General features: G+C 43.9%; 1 protein-coding gene across 6 annotated transcripts in view; it reads left to right on the forward strand.

Moving 5' to 3' along the window:
* Nucleotides 1-16,409, forward strand: part of LOC101466981 (rho GTPase-activating protein 23) — an 80,552-nt gene that overhangs the window by 53,004 nt on the left and 11,139 nt on the right. For 4 of the 6 annotated variants that reach the window (XM_024799052.2, XM_012915718.4, XM_076887187.1 and 1 more), the window contains exons 5-12: nt 2,899-2,977; nt 3,075-3,135; nt 3,586-4,999; nt 8,105-8,213; nt 11,118-11,157; nt 12,818-12,955; nt 13,499-13,807; nt 13,887-13,948. In XM_024799052.2, the coding sequence (XP_024654820.1) occupies nt 2,899-2,977; nt 3,075-3,135; nt 3,586-4,999; nt 8,105-8,213; nt 11,118-11,157; nt 12,818-12,955; nt 13,499-13,807; nt 13,887-13,948 (2,212 nt within the window). The remainder of the gene's footprint in view (nt 1-2,898; nt 2,978-3,074; nt 3,136-3,585; nt 5,000-8,104; nt 8,214-11,117; nt 11,158-12,817; nt 12,956-13,498; nt 13,808-13,886; nt 13,949-16,409) is intronic. The other 2 variants (XM_076887186.1, XM_076887185.1) reach the window with 2 other exon arrangements.

The raw sequence follows: 16,409 nt of genomic DNA on the forward strand, positions 1-16,409 counted from the left end.
CTGTACAGTCGGCTAGAAAGCAATGGGACTCCGGGAAGGAGATCGAAAGCGCAATCGTACGGGCGGTGGGGGGGAAGGGACTGCGCACAATCTTTACAAAACACATCCTGCAAATCATGATAAACCCACGGAACTGCTGAGAGGTCTGGGGAGCCGAGCGGTGAGTTAGTGGGCGGAAGTGGGACGGGTGGAGTGGCTGCCCGGAGGCAGTTCATGTGACAATTCACACTCCATCCCATTATGTCACCTTTTTCCCAGTCAATGTGCGGGTTGTGGAGTACAAGCCAGGGGTGATCCAGCACTAGTGGGGTGAGTGGCGCTGTAAACGAAAAAAAAACAAATCCTCTCCGTGTGATTGCACGAGAGGGAAAATGAAAGAGGTTCGGAAACATGTGTCGGAGTCGCGCAGCCCGCTGGCTGTTGTGGAGGTCCCATGAAAACCCAATGGCTCATGACCCGAGCGTGTGTGTGCACTCTGGTGTGCGCATACTCGGTCATCCACCCAAATACACAGGGTCATAAGAGCATCTAGGGAGGAAGGCAGTTCACGAAGCATCAGTTCATTTTTTATCCCATCATTAATATTAGCAAGTAATGCACTTTTAAGAGCCTCTTTCCCCCATTTCGTCTGCTCAGCCAAAGTAGAAAAATCAATAGAAAAATCGGCCATGCTCCGCTTACCTTGTTTGAGCGCGAGTAAGTGTTGGCCAGCGACGGCTGGATTCCCTGTCAAACACACTTTTAAACTTATCGAGAAAATCAGAAAAAGTGATTTCAGGGTTAACGTGAAGCACAGCTTGTGCCCAGGTCAGAGCACGATCCTGGAGCAACTGGACAATAAGCGATTTTCGCACCATCATTAGAAAAGGCTTGCGGCTGCTGGCGAAACTGAAGGGCACATTGAGTGAGGAAACCAGCGCACTTATCAATCTCTCCAGTGAAAGTTCTCGGTGTAGGAAGAAATCTGTCAGATTGAACGGGTGTAGGAGCAGGTGATGTAGCACTTACTGCTGGAGCTGGCGCCTTCTGAGCGGCGGCGGGTGGAGTTGCCGGCAGAGGTGTTCGCTGGGCCACAGCCTGCGTGAGGTTTGTGAGCTCTGCCCGAATGTGAATAAACATTTGTTCATGTCGCTCCAGCATCGCTGCCAGTGTGGCAAGAGTGGGGGTCGAGGTTGCCGAATCTGCTGAGTCCATTTTCTTGGCTGGATGATTCTGTCACGGTCGACAGCAGGGACTCAAGCGCAGAGCAGGTTGACGTTTCCAAACACAGTTTATTTATAACACCAGTGCAGAATATATACAGTGAGGGGGGAAATCCAGGGTTCCAAAGGTCCAAGGGGAAGCTCTCTCACACTCGTTCTCGTCTTCACGCCCAAACTCACACACGTTTGCACAGCAGGAAGGTCACAGGTCCGGGGAGGAAAACTATCACACAGGAGAGGGAAATTTCTCACAAGTCACAAAACACTTAAGCAAAGATTCACAGGAGCTGAGAGGATCACTAACGTGTCTCGCACAATCATCCAGCGACGAGAGGACGCAGATCCCTATTTGAGGCTGGGATCTGCATCCCAGCCTCAAATAGTGGACAGGTAATGACAGCTAATCGCGAACAGGTGTGTGGGCCAAGGGCGGGAGCCCGCAGTGAGCTCCGCTCAGGCAGAGAGGAGAGAGGGAGAGGGAGAGAAAGAATACAAAACACATGTAGACATGCGGGGCCGGCTGGGCAGACACGGGGACCATGACAATCTCTGTGTGAAATATAGATAGAAAGCACTTAATCATAGAAATATAGTTTTTGTATGAATGGGTGAGTGAGGCATCTTGGATAGAGTGCTTTGAGTGCTCAGGTAGAAGGCAGCAAAGCGCTATATATAAGAACCAATAGATTTACCTATTTGATGCAAATAAATGTAGTCTAAAGCCCTTTGAGTGGTTAGTAAGACTAGAGGAGTGCTATATACACACTACTATATAGCACTCCTCAGGTGTGGGATTAGAGCTCTGGGTAGCTCCCCAACTGGGTCTAGAGAGTATTTTAAATTCAGGGAATTTAAAATAGAAAGTAGCTTGTCCACAGAAGGACTGGTAGCTCCCCTTACGATAAGGGTTCAGATCGCGCGAACAGGTGTGAAATGTGTGTGTTTAGTTAGTTTGTTTGTTTGCTTGTTTTAATCAATTTTAAATCATGCTTTTTATTTGTTTTTGTTTCTAATGTCTCTGTAAAGCACTTTGAATCACCTTGTTGTTGAATTGTGCTATACAAATAAATTTGCCTTGCCTTGCCTTGCCTTACTAAGACATTTGCCAAGTGCCACTGTTCAACTGATTGCTAACGTAAAAACAACAACACAGCACATAGGCATGCAGATACGGCCAAGACCATTAGCTGAAATTTGAACGGCTGACAATCAGAAACTGTTCCCACACAACAACTAGAGAGTTTAATGCCAATGTTTGAAAAAGTGGTGAATGGCTAGACTGGGTTGAGATGTTAGGACTGCAGTAACTCAAATAAACACTCGTTAAAACAAGGTATGCAAAAGAGCATCTCGAAATGTGCAAAACCTTGAAGCAGATGTACTACAGCAGCAGAAGACCACACTGTGCACCATTCCTGTCAGCTACAAACAGGGAGTTGATGCTTTGGCATGAGCTCACCATAACTGGACGACAGAAGATTGCAACAATGTTGCCTGATCTGAGAATTTTGCTTAAACAACATGAAAGCAACGATCTATCCTGCCTCATGTTAATGGTTCAGCCTGCTGGTGGTCTAATAGTGTGGGAGATATTTTCTGGGAACACTTTAGGTCCTTTAGTAACCCAACCACACACCCTGTGCATGCAACTTTTTTTCCTTTCCTCTCTTAGTGTGTGTGCCTTTGTGTCTTCCAGGGGACAGACTGGTGAAGGTGAATGGGCAGAGCATTCTGGGGAAAACCTACTCTCAGGTTATAGCACTCATCCAAAACAGGTTGGAGATTTTTTTTTTTACATCTCATTGATTACATCTAAATTCTTTATCAAGGATTAGACTCATTTTTATGGTATTATTTATTATTTTTTTGTAGTGAAAACATTCTGGAGCTCTCTATTATGCCAAAAGATGAGGATGTGTTGCAGTTGGTAAGTGTGAGTATAGTCTTTCTTTAATATTCTCTTCTTCTCTTCTTTTCCCTTGTGACTTGTGTAACCATCAGTGAGCTAGCCATCAGTGTAACAACAGGGGTTTAAATTTCTGCTTCAGTTCATTCAGAAACTGTTCAAATGTTTGTGCATGGACAGAAAGGACTTCATTATCAGCTGGCATGCACAGGTAACTGTGTAATTAATTAATTCTGTTAAAAGAGAAGGGGATGAGATAAAAATAGATCACCCAACAAAGAACCTGTTGAAAATGCTTTGAAGTTTTACAAGCTGGGTTCCAATGTTGGTTGTACGGTAAAGATTTACAGACAAAAAGCCAGAAAAAGTGCTGCATAGTGCATCCTGACTGACTTTGCCCACTCTGCCCTCTTGCTGCCCCTGCTGTTCATCCTGTATTTCGATTTTACATTGTCTCCTCCCCCCTGCTGTCCTCAGGCATACTCCAAGGACGCCTACATGAAAGGCAATGAGCCATACTCAGGTAAAGCCCGAAACCTCCCAGAGCCACCACCTCCTTACTATCCGTCAAACAAGCCCAGCTCTACTTCCTCACAGACTAGCCGCAACATTTACAGCTCCCTTGACAACTGGCAGTGTCGAACCAGCCCTGTCACCCCACCATTAGACAACCGCCGCCCTGCTGCTTCTACTCCCCCCGAGTGTTGGTTTAGGAGTCCTGAGGATCCAAGCGTTCGATTTGCCCCATTGGGGGGACACCGCGGACGGTCCTCATCTGCCGTTACTGCACTGGACTTTCACTTTGTTAACCACAATGCAGCCATCGCTTCTGCAACTCTACCTCCACCTCGGAAAGCTCCTGCCCATGTTCATGTTGGCACCCTCTACCACCAGCAACTGTCAGACTATAGCCACATTCATGGCACAGAATGCATCTCACCCCAGTATCGCAGTATATCTCAGGATCATTTAGCTGAGCTGGGGTTGGGCTTAACAGTTACTCCCAAACCATCAGCTACTGCTGTGGCTTCTTTAGAGCAACGGAGAAGAGAAACCTTCCTGCATCACCAGGCAGCTGCTGCTGCCCACTATTCCTGTTGGTTCAGCAGCTGTGGTAGTTCATCAGGACCAGCAAAGAAGTCCTGTTCAGAGACCCTGCTGGCAGCCTATGCCGAATATGAGCACAACTACGGACGTTCTATGGAAACACTGGCCCAAGCCTCCGCTCTGGTCAGTCCACATTCTGAACAGACTTCACAAAGCTCCAACATGATAAAATTCAACATACAAAAAGACCTGAGAACCTCAGAACCTCAGCACCAAAGCACAGGAAAATCATCTATCACAACTGCTTCTACAGGGCCTCCCAGTGAGAGACAGTCAGGTCAGCAAGTAGCAGAGCCCCAGAAAAGGAGAGGAAGAGAGGAAGAGCAAGTGGGCTACAAAAGCTACAGCCCTACTTTTTCCCACAAAGCTGGTCATGTCTTTCAGCAAGCCCACTCCTTTAGAGACCCTGGCTACAGCAGCCCTCACCTTGACTGGAGGCCTGCCACCAGAGACAGCCCTGCTGATACTGATGTAGGGTCCAAGTTCATTACCCCTCAGTCTGCATCAGAGGAGGAGATAATGGAGCTTGGGGAGCACCGAGAAGTCATCTCCCCTGTATCCGTGACTCAAGAGGTGGTCCTAAGGCAGAAGCTGCCTCCAGGTCGTCATACACCCATTCAGACTCTGCAACATTCGAACTACAACACACCTGTGGAGTCCACAGAGCTGCCTGGTTTGACACTCTGCACCTCTCCTGTTCCTGCAGAGACTATTCCCAACCGCAGGTCCAGCGGCAACCTGGCACAGAATGTATTTGATTCCTTATCCTCTATTCCCTTCATAGGTTAGTAACCTTTCCTCAAACTTGCATAGTTATACGGTGTCAGATTGTAACAAATTTAAAGGTTATAATGAATGCTTTTAAATTGGATATTTACAACAATGTTAAAAGTGCTATTTTATGTCATTATTCATTATTCTCAACATTTCTTGTCTAGTCTGCTGACAGATGGAGAGAAATAAAATATATCAAAGAGATCTTTAATATTTGATCCAAAACTAAAACTTGAGGGTTAGTTCACAAAACTTACAAAAAATGCCACTGAAGGCACAAATAATCTTTAAGATCCTGTCAGCTAGGCAAATAGCTCAGCAGCATTGTCTCAAAAGCACTGTGAGTGCCAGTCTTTTTACCATTTATCAAAATTATATCACAATATTTCAAGAAAAGTTGCAGTAAAAGTATTTTTGTCAATATAGTAAAAAAAACCCCAAAAAAACCAACAATGTTTCACTGACGTTTGCAGCATGGAGCACCAGGTCACATTTATATGTGTGAGTAAATGGTAAAATGGTAAATGGCCTGTATTTATATAGCGCTTTTCTAGTCCCTAAGGACCCCAAAGTGCTTTACATATCCAGTCATCCACACATTCATACACTGGTGATGGCAGCTACATTGTAGCCACAGCCACCCTGGGGCGCACTGACAGAGGCGAGGCTGCCGGACACTGGCGCCACCGGGCCCTCTGACCACCACCAGTAGGCAACGGGTGAAGTGTCTTGCCCAAGGACACAAAGACCGAGAATGTCCAAGCCGGGGCTCGAACCGGCAACCTTCCGATTACAAGATGAACTCCCAACTCTTGAGCCACGATAAATAAATACAGGGCATTTTTTCCACCCTTTTTTATTGAGTTACACACTGCCTAATCTATTTAACCATGGTGTCAGCAGCAGCAGTATTACACCTAGTGGCAAGGCATAAATCAAATGTAGGCCTAAAAATTATTTAGGTAGGTTTTTGTTTGTTTGGTTGGTTGGTTGGTTGGTTGGTTGGTTGGTTGTTCCCCCTGAAAAACGAAGTAAAAATATAAAATAACTGCTTTACAGTTAAATTCAATAATAAGTGAAGTAACTTAACCTCTTACCTTTTCAGACTTTACAGGAGCCACAATATTGTCACATAATTGTCACAAAATTGAAACTGAAAAATGGTTTTTGTGATGTTAAATCATGGTCGAGCTTTTAACCAGCTGCCTAAAGCCCATCAGCATCAGTAGCTTTCATCCATCATCTGCTCTTCCTATCGTATGGAGTGCAACTAGCAAACACAAGAGTCGTGTTTACATTTAGGTTGCACATCACCAGCTGCTAGTATCTCCTCTTTCGGGGTCTAGTTTTACTCAACACTGTTTTTGTTTTACAACAATCCTCGATTCCACAGGTATCGTGGGACAACAGCAATGATATCACAATATCACATTTTTAAATGTGATATTTAAATAAATAATTTAAATTGTGTGAAGTCATTCTTCCGTGGATCTTGCCACGCTCCTGTGCATTATACCTGGCTCTGAAGATTGCGTAGCCCTCCGGTGCTGTTGGCTCGTCTGGCTTCACAAGTTTGAAAAAACAAAGCGCTGACCAGTCCTGAATGCACTGCTGCATAGATGCGCTGTATCAGAGGTGCCGAATCATAACAGATGGTAACTTTGGCTGAAACAAGAAGACACAAAAAACAACAGCTAAAAAGTAGGTCTGACTCTAAGCAATCTATGACGTTTGCAACAGACCACCATGTTAATTCAAAAAGGCCTCGCTTGCCTCAGTTAAGGTCGTGTTCATGACTCAACAATAAGAATTTAAAAAAAAAAATAGCTTCCATGGGTGATTTTCCAGTTTTCCTACCTTACAGCCTACACAAAAAAATTGCCTGACCATAAACCATCTTAAACTGAACATACCTAATAATGAGGCTGAATTTGAACATTGTTTGCTGCTTAACTCAAATATACATTTTTTTTCTTTTTCTTTTTTTTTTACCAACAAATACTGTTTTAAGATCCTCCTGGCAGCAAACAAAAAAAGCCCAAACAAAATGTTGGAATCAGGAAAGTCTCCCTAATACCACGTTGTTTGTCAATATTGTCATGCATATAGATTCACTGGAACAAATAACATTTTATTATTAGCCATAGCAACTAGCTGCTACTTTGATGAAATTTAAAAGACAGCTAACATGGCTAGTGAATAATTGATAATTATTAAAAACCTATGTTTGCTGTGTGTGCTGACCAGGCTGACATTTAGTGATTCTATTTATGACTCACTGTTGTTACAACAGGAGCTTTACTGACCCATTAAGTGTTATTCAGTGATGCGCACATCAACTCCTGTTCATGAGTTCAGCTGCTACTCAGGGGAGGAGAGTGCCTGTCTGTCTGCAGCAGTGCTGTGTGATAAAGTGTGTCAGCTGGAAGAGGTGAAGACACTTTGTATCCATATTGTTGCAAATAATTATCTAATCCAGTAGTAATGGTCACTTTATTATTGTGTCACAAGTGTTTGTCACAATGTGTAACAAGTCTAGCTTCTTGTGAAAAATGTTTCTAGATTAGACTCTTAAGTAATGTTAAGAACGAGATAAATATCACAAAGTGCTTCACATCAAAAATGTTTAAAGAAACAAATCAAAACAAAAATTACACAAAAGCGAGCCTAAAAAGAGTTCTAGATGAGTTTCAGGTACATTTCACAAGACATCACTGAGTCCAGATCTCAGGCTCAGTAGGAGAGCAAGAAAAAAAAGTTACTGAACAGGTCATCTACTGCTTTCCAAAAGTGACTATACGTGACTATAATAGTAAGTTCCAGTTTTTTGTATTCAACTTCATGCTTCTTTATAGAAGAACATACTTTCTGTCTAATAAGATTGCACATCTAAAGCAGTGTTTTAGCATACGACCTTGTTAGCATGGCAGGCTAAAATCCCATGCTATGTGAAAGCAAAGTATAAAAACTATTTTTTTACTCCACACTATATATTTTATGTTTACTCATTAACCCATCGACCAGTGTCTCAGTCAATTGTTGGCTTTTTTGTTGTAACCTCGGCTTCTGTCTCCTTCTCCTCTTTTTCTCTCTGACTTACTTTGCGTATTTACAGGTAGTATTAAAAATCGACGATCCTCTTACCTACTCGCCATCACCACTGAGAGATCCAGGTCCTGTGATGAAGGTCTCAACACCTTCAGGGAAGAAAGCCCTGTCTTCTCGTAAGTCGAGAATCCTGGAAATGAAATTTGATGGCTTTGTGTCATTCCAGATATGAGGCCATTTTCCACCTCAGAGACTCAGTTGAACTTTTTTTGTGATTTGTGTGTCCACTACATAGGACATAAATGAATGTCCAGGTCAGGAGGTTAAAGTGGTTTTTACAGAGTAAAAGTCAAATTGTACAACAATTAGAACACAACTGATGTCATAGAGAAATAAATAATAACATAAATAACAAAAGTACGTCAACAGAAGTTAACTTTTTAACAGAGCTGGAATGAGCCCTGGTGCCACAGACTGGCTTAAGTCTTGTACAAGGGACAACTAATAGATTTTGAGCTTATGAGTTAAGACAGCGAACAGCAGTGTACTTAACAATTAGTTCAGATATGTAGTCTGGACTCAGTGCTCCCTGTGGTCGCTATGTCCACTGTGAGCGACCATCTTTGAACAGAGGCGGTGGTTTATGACACCAACTCTCTGCCATCTATAATCCAGTTTTGAGATCCCTTCCCAGACGCCTTAACGCCCACTCACATCCTGGGCCATCTGACCTCAGGAATTCGCATGATAAGGTGGGGCCAGGTTTCACAATGAACACACCCGAAACTCTGGCTGATTGGGACCCACACCCAGTTTCACACCTTGGCTCAGGCGATTAGAGGATCAACAGGGGGTCCTTTTGTCCCTCTGTGGGGGGAAACTCCCACTAGGTTTACAGTGGGGCAAAAAAGTATTTAGTCAGCCACCGATTGTGCAAGTTCCCCCACCTAAAATGATGACAGAGGTCAGTAATTTGCACCAGAGGTACACTTCAACTGTGAGAGACAGAATGTGAAAAAAAAATCCATGAATCCACATGGTAGGATTTGTAAAGAATTTATTGGTAAATCAGGGTGGAAAATAAGTATTTGGTCACCTCAAACAAGGAAAATCTCTGGCTCTCACAGACCTGTAACGTCTTCTGTAAGAAGCTTTTCTGTCCCCCACTCGTTACCTGTATGAATGGCACCTGTTTGAACTCATCATCTGTATAAAAGACACCTGTCCACAGCCTCAAACGGTCAGACTCCAAACTCCGCCATGGCCAAGACCAAAGAGCTTTCGAAGGACACCAGGAAAAGTATTGTAGACCTGCACCAGACTGGGAAGAGTGAATCTACAATAGGCAAGCAGCTTGGTGTGAAAAAATCAACTGTGGGAGCAATCATCAGAAAATGGAAGACATACAAGACCACTGATAATCTCCCACGATCTGGGGCTCCACGCAAGATCTCATCCCGTGGGGTCAAAATGATCATGAGAACGGTGAGCAAAGATCCCAGAACCACACGGGGGGACCTGGTGAATGACCTGCAGAGAGCTGGGACCAAAGTAACAAAGGTCACCATCAGTAACACACTACAACGGCAGGGAATCAAATCCCGCAGTGCCAGACGTGTTCCGCTGCTGAAGCCAGTGCATGTCCAGGCCCGTCTGAAGTTTGCCAGAGAGCACATGGATGATACAGCAGAGGATTGGGAGAATGTCATGTGGTCAGATGAAACCAAAGTAGAACTTTTTGGTATAAACTCAACTCGTCGTGTTTGGAGGAAGAAGAATACTGAGTTGCATCCCAAGAACACCATACCTACTGTGAAGCATGGGGGTGGAAACATCATGCTATGGGGCTGTTTTTCTGCCAAGGGGACGGGACGACTGATCCGTGTTAAGGACAGAATGAATGGGGCCATGTATCGTGAGATTTTGAGCCAAAACCTCCTTCCATCAGTGAGAACTTTGAAGATGAAACGAGGCTGGGTCTTCCAACATGACAATGATCCAAAACACACCGCCTGGGCAACAAAGGAGTGGCTCCGTAAGAAGCATTTGAAAGTCCTGGAGTGGCCTAGCCAGTCTCCAGACCTCAACCCCATAGAAAATCTGTGGCGGGAGTTGAAAGTCCGTGTTGCTCGGCGACAGCCCCAAAACATCACTGCTCTCGAGAAGATCTGCATGGAGGAATGGGCCAAAATACCAGCTACTGTGTGTGCAAACCTGGTAAAGACCTATAGTAAACGTTTGACCTCTGTTATTGCCAACAAAGGTTATGTTACAAAGTATTGAGTTGTATTTTTGTTATTGACCAAATACTTATTTTCCACCCTGATTTACCAATAAATTCTTTACAAATCCTACCATGTGGATTCATGGATTTTTTTTTCACATTCTGTCTCTCACAGTTGAAGTATACCTCTGGTGCAAATTACTGACCTCTGTCATCATTTTAGGTGGGGGAACTTGCACAATCGGTGGCTGACTAAATACTTTTTTGCCCCACTGTATATCTGGGACTCTCCACCATTTGAACTTAGAACTGAAGAAGCTTCTCGGTCTTCAAGTAACTTAAAGAAGTCCAGATGCTTTTCTTTGCAAGCTCCTTTGATCACTGTTTGACATCACAAATGCACTTCTGGAGGAATGGTCACAGATTCCCATTAATGCACTCCTAAAATTTGTGGAAAGCTTTCCCTAAAAAGTTCAAGCTGTCATAGCTACAAATGGTGCTGACATTATATTAAACGTTATGGCTTAAGAATGGAATGTCAGTCAGTTTCATATGCATGTAAGGATCTGAACAACTTTTTCTGTGCAGGTAATTTTGCTCATTGGTCTAAGCTGATTCAAAATTTTTACGGAACATCATGAATCCAGTGATTCTGACACAATAGTGAAATCAGAAAGGCTCAAAGGAATGAGTAATGAAGTGCAAACATGCAAACATTCATGCCTGACGTACTGTGAAAAAAGTTAATCTTCTAGTTTAACCAAATAATACAGAGTAATCAATAAAACTTTAAAAACTTGAATTTTATTGCAATATACCGTTTATATCTGTAACTCGTTTGCTGTCTGCTCCACAGTAAACTACCAAAAAGGGTCAAGAGCTTTTTCACGGATGGGGTGAGTCACTCTCATTTCTAAATTCTTGACCTGGATATTGTCATATGTGTTTTCTATATTTAGTTCATTGATGTTTACAGGAACCCAGTAACCACTGTCTTTGTAAGTTCCATAAGAATAGAATAGAATAGCTCTTTATTTTTTATTGTACATGTACAACAAAATTGTGGGTGCTCCACACCAACTGTGCCGGAGTAAAATATAAATAGCAACAGGAATAAATAGCAAACAGGAGAAATATATACAATCAAGAGGGATATGTACAAAAATAAGAAAAAGGCACACAAAGTTGCAAAGTGCTTGGAAATAGTGCAAAGAAAATTAAATACTTGGTCTGAGTAGAGTCTGTGGTGGGAGTTACTCAGACCATGGCTCAGATTAGTGAGGTGAGTGGGCAGAGTGGGATGTGGGGGTTTGTCAACAGTCCAAATGGCCCAGGGGAAGAAGCTGTTTGTTAGACTGAAGGTGTTGGACCTGATTGACCTGTGGTGCCAACCAGAGGGAAGCGGGTCAATCAGGTGGTGAGCGGGGTGCAATGGCTCTGGTTTTCCTGAGACAGGAGGATCTGGCAATGGCCGAGGGTAGGCAACCCCTGCATGCCAAACACCCAGGCAGTAGGAAAGCACACTCTCCACTGACGAGCAGTAGAAGGCCAACAGCAGCTTCTGGTCCAGATTATTCTTCCTCAAGACACAGAGGAAGTGCAGCCACTGCTGGGCCTTCTTTACCGGGGTGTTGGTGTTGTGAGTCCAGGTGAGATCAGCAGAGATGTGGGTTCCCAGAAATGGAGTTATTGAGGCTGGTTGGTGAGGAAGTCTTTGATCCAGGAGCAGGTGGCAGGGGGGGATCTGAAGATGGTTCCGTTTGGTGGTGAGGATGTCTAGGATTATGGTGTTGAATGCTGAGCTATAGCCCATGAAGAGCATGCACACATAGCTCTTCATGTTCTCCAGATGGCTCAGTGCTCTGTGAAGGGTGATGGTGATGGCATCCTCTGTGGACTGATTTGCTCTGTAAGCAAACTGTTGGGGGTTGAGGGAGGGGAGTAGAGAGTTTTTGATGTGCTGTGACACTATCCACTCAACACACTTCATGAATACAGACATGAGGGCTATAGGCCTGTAGTCAATAAGGCTGTCTATACCAGTCTTTGGATGTGAGTGATGATGGGGGCTCTCAGACAGGTGGGAACAGTGGCATGAGCTGCGAGGTGGGGGGGGGGGCAAAGAAACCGAGTGAAGAAGGTGTTGAGCTCCTTTGTGAGTTTGTGGCCGCTGTTACGGGTTGGGGGCTCTGGCCTTTGTAGTTGGTGAGGGCTTGGATGCTAGAGGTTATTATAAGTGAGGAAGTCCTGTATCCTCCTGTAGGCCTCCTTGGCTTGTTTGATGTCTCTACTCAGTTCGGCTCTGGCAGTGCTGCACAGAGAACTGTCCCTAAGCTTGAAGGCAAAGTTAAGAGTTCTTATCAGAGCCTGCACTTCACTCATCATCCAAGGTTTTTGGTTAGGAAAAACCCAGATAGTTTTTCTGTCACTGTCAGATTCTCCACACAGCACTTAATGTAGAAAAGGCCAGACTGAGTGCAAGTCTCCACGTCCTGCTTTTTGAAGATGGACCAGTCTTGTTAGATCGAAACATAATACTTCCACAATGTGTTTCAGTCTTTGGAAAGTCTGCAAGCCCAAGAGGACGCCCGATCCAAGCGCCACTCAACCTCTGAGCTGGGTATCATCACCTTCAGTGATGTTCACAAGGAGGGCTGGCTGCACTACAAACAGATTCTGACAGAGAAGGGAAAGGTAAAAATAAAAGAAGAAGAAAAAACCCCACTGTGTCTGCATTTATGCAGGATGTCTTTTCTAATGCTTGTCCGTGTCCAGGTGTTAGCAAACTAAAAAGAGATGGCCAGCTCTTATGTAAGGACACTTATTCCGACTTTCCACTTAGTGTTTGCTGAAAAGGAGAGAGGGGTTTCTGAGATCACCAAAGAAAACACCTGCCTCCTGGCTACACCTAGAAAGTCTTTCCACAAAACACATAAATGTTATCGGCCCTGGAAAAGACCAACAACACCCACCAGGAATGAGTTTTGAAAACAACGCAAACTAAATTTACACCAAATGGACCAACACACACACACAGACACACACACACCTCTTCAAATGCCTCCTTCAAGTTGGTTGGGCAAATTTCCATATACCCTCAAGTAAGCATAATTGTATTGTGAGATTTGCTGTTGAACGGTGCATCCTGATTTGGTATTTGCCTGTGATAATAAATATATTAATACATTAGTACATTTTTTTAAGGTTATGCCTTCTCTTCATCTTTCTTCATGACAGAAAGTTGGTGGGAGTATGCGACCGTGGAGACGCGCCTTCTCCGTTCTCCGCTCCCATTCACTCTTCCTTTACAAAGACAAGCGAGATGCAGTGATTCACGGGGCAGGAGCAGGACCCGGTCAGGTTGAACATTGTCCAATCAGCATCCGCTGTTGCTTGATTGACATTGCCTACAGTGAAACCAAGCGGAAACACACCTTGAGGTTGACCACGCAGGATTTCTGCGAGTACCTGCTTCAGGCCGAGGATAGCGATGACATGCTGGCATGGATCAAGGTTATTAGGGAGAATAGCAAAACAGATAACGAGGTATGAATAATATTTGCTAGTTTGCACTGGCTGCACAAACACATACACCAAACTAATTTGTGGCTTTCATTCTTTATAGGAGATTGGTTTCTCAAGACAGGCTCTCATCAACAAGAAGCTGAATGACTACAAGAAACACAGGTCAGGATGAATAATTATATTAAGTAAAAAGTCTGCGCCTTACAGTAATTAGAAGTCACTGTAATTCTGGGCTTGAAGATTGCCACAAATCATACTTTAAACTGCAATTTCCCCAAATTACAAATAAAACTGTAGTCATCATGAAAAGAATTTGGAATATACAGAACATTTCCCAAAATATTGCCAAAAGTATTCACTCATCCATCCAAATCATTGAATTCAGGTGTTCCAATCACTTCCATGGCCACAGGTGTATAAAATCAAGTACACAGGCATGTAGGCTGCTTCTACAAAGAATGAAAGAATGGGTCCGTCAGGTTCAGGCCAAGAACGGGACCCAAATGCAGGACTTTCCAAAATAGAGAGTGAGTTTATTTATAGTGAAGATAGTTGAATAGTGATAGTAATGTGACAATTTCCAAAACACATGTCTTCCGTTGTGGTGCTTCTGACTCCCACACAGTGCTCGTGGACCATTGCGTGAATGGTGAAAACTCCAGTTCTTCATATATATAACCTTCCGGCCTGATGATGCGCGTAAACCGCCACTCTGGAAACACACGCACACACTCAAAAACAAATACAGTGGGGCAAAAAAGTATTTAGTTGCCACCGATTGTGCAAGTTCCCCCACTTAAAATGATGACAGAGGTCAGTAATTTGCACCAGAGGTACACTTCAACTGTGAAAGACAGAATGTGAAAAAAAATCCATGAATCCACATGGTAGGATTTGTAAAGAATTTATTGGTAAATCAGGGTGGAAAATAAGTATTTGGTCAATAACAAAAATACAACTCAATACTTTGTAACATAACCTTTGTTGGCAATAACAGAGGTCAAACGTTTACTATAGGTCTTTACCAGGTTTGCACACACAGTAGCTGGTATTTTGGCCCATTCCTCCATGCAGATCTTCTCGAGAGCAGTGATGTTTTGGGGCATTTTAGGTGGGGGAACTTGCACAATCGGTGGCTGACTAAATACTTTTTTGCCCCACTGTACACATAAAGGAGGGAACCGGGAGGGGAGCCTTGACAATGAAGATAGAAAAAACATAACACACAGGCAGGTTAACCGGCGAGGACTGCCAGACCATGACAGGATCACTCTCAGGGGCACAGTGAATTCCTGCATGGTACCATGATAGGATGCCATTTGTGCAACAGTTAACTGTTATTGGTTTCATAACAAAGACGTCAACTCTGCCACAGAGTGGTAGGCCATGTAAAATCGCTGAGCAGGGTCAGCAGATGGCACATAGTGCATAGAGGGTGCCAACTTTCTCTAAACTTCATTTGGCCTTGCTGATTTGATCACGAGTAGTGTGTAGAGAGCTTCATAGAATGGGTTTCCATGGCTGAGCAGCTGCATCCAAGAATTCGATCACTGTGCAATCCAAAGCATCAAATGCAGTAGTGTAAAGCACGCCGGCACTGGACATTAGAGCAATGGAGACGTGTTCTCTGGAGTGAAGAATCATACTTGTCTGTTTGGCAATCTGATGAAGGAGTCTGGTGGTTGCCAGGGGAATGGTACTTATCTGACTGGTGGAGGGGGGAATATGGTGTGGGGTTGTTTTTCAGTGAAAGGAACTCTCAGTGCCACATGACTATCCATCCATTCTCTTACACTTTGCAGAGGACTGGAGCCTATCCAAGCTACCACAGGGTAAGAGGCAAGGTACACCCTGTACAGACTGCCAGTCTGATGCAGGGTTAACACAGAGAGACAGACAACCATTCGCACTCACATTCACACCTTTGGGCAATTTAGAATCACCAATAAATGCAACCCCACTAATTGTATGCCTTTGGACTGTGGGAGGAAGCTGGAGTACCTGGAGAGAACCCATGGAGACATGGGGAGAACACGCAAACTCCACATAGAAAGGCCCTTGCCAGAGGGTGGAGTCAAACTGAGGTTTCTGTGAGGCAACAGTCCTAACCACCAGGCCACCATGCCACCCAGATACCATTTGGACAACTTCATGTGAAGGTGTAATTGGTCCACTTGGATTTTTTAACATTTTTTTCTGTTTCCTGTTTTTTATTTAAACGTTGACATTTTATGATCCTGATGAAGACCACAAGCCAAAATGCGTTGGTCACTTGATAAAGTTGTTTCCCATTACTTTAAGTGCCACTGGAGTGTCCACGTCATGACAACTTCATTCTCCCAATTTTGTGGGAACTGGACCAGTCCAAAAAGCAAGGTCCATAAAGACATAAATGAGCAAGTGGGATGTGGAAGAAGTTGACTGGCCTGTAGAGAGTACTGACCTCGACAGAACACCTTTGGGAGGAATTAGAAAGAGAAGCCAAGTCTCCGTGTCCTTACAAATCCACTTCTGCAAGAAGGGCCACAAATAACTCTAATAAATCACACTCCTAAACTTTGTGGAAAACGTTCTGAGAAGAGGTGAAGCTGTTATAGCTGCAAAGAGGGCTGACCTAATAGAA

This window comes from Maylandia zebra, linkage group LG8 (assembly GCF_041146795.1).
Source record: "Maylandia zebra isolate NMK-2024a linkage group LG8, Mzebra_GT3a, whole genome shotgun sequence".
Lineage (NCBI taxonomy): Eukaryota > Metazoa > Chordata > Actinopteri > Cichliformes > Cichlidae > Maylandia > Maylandia zebra.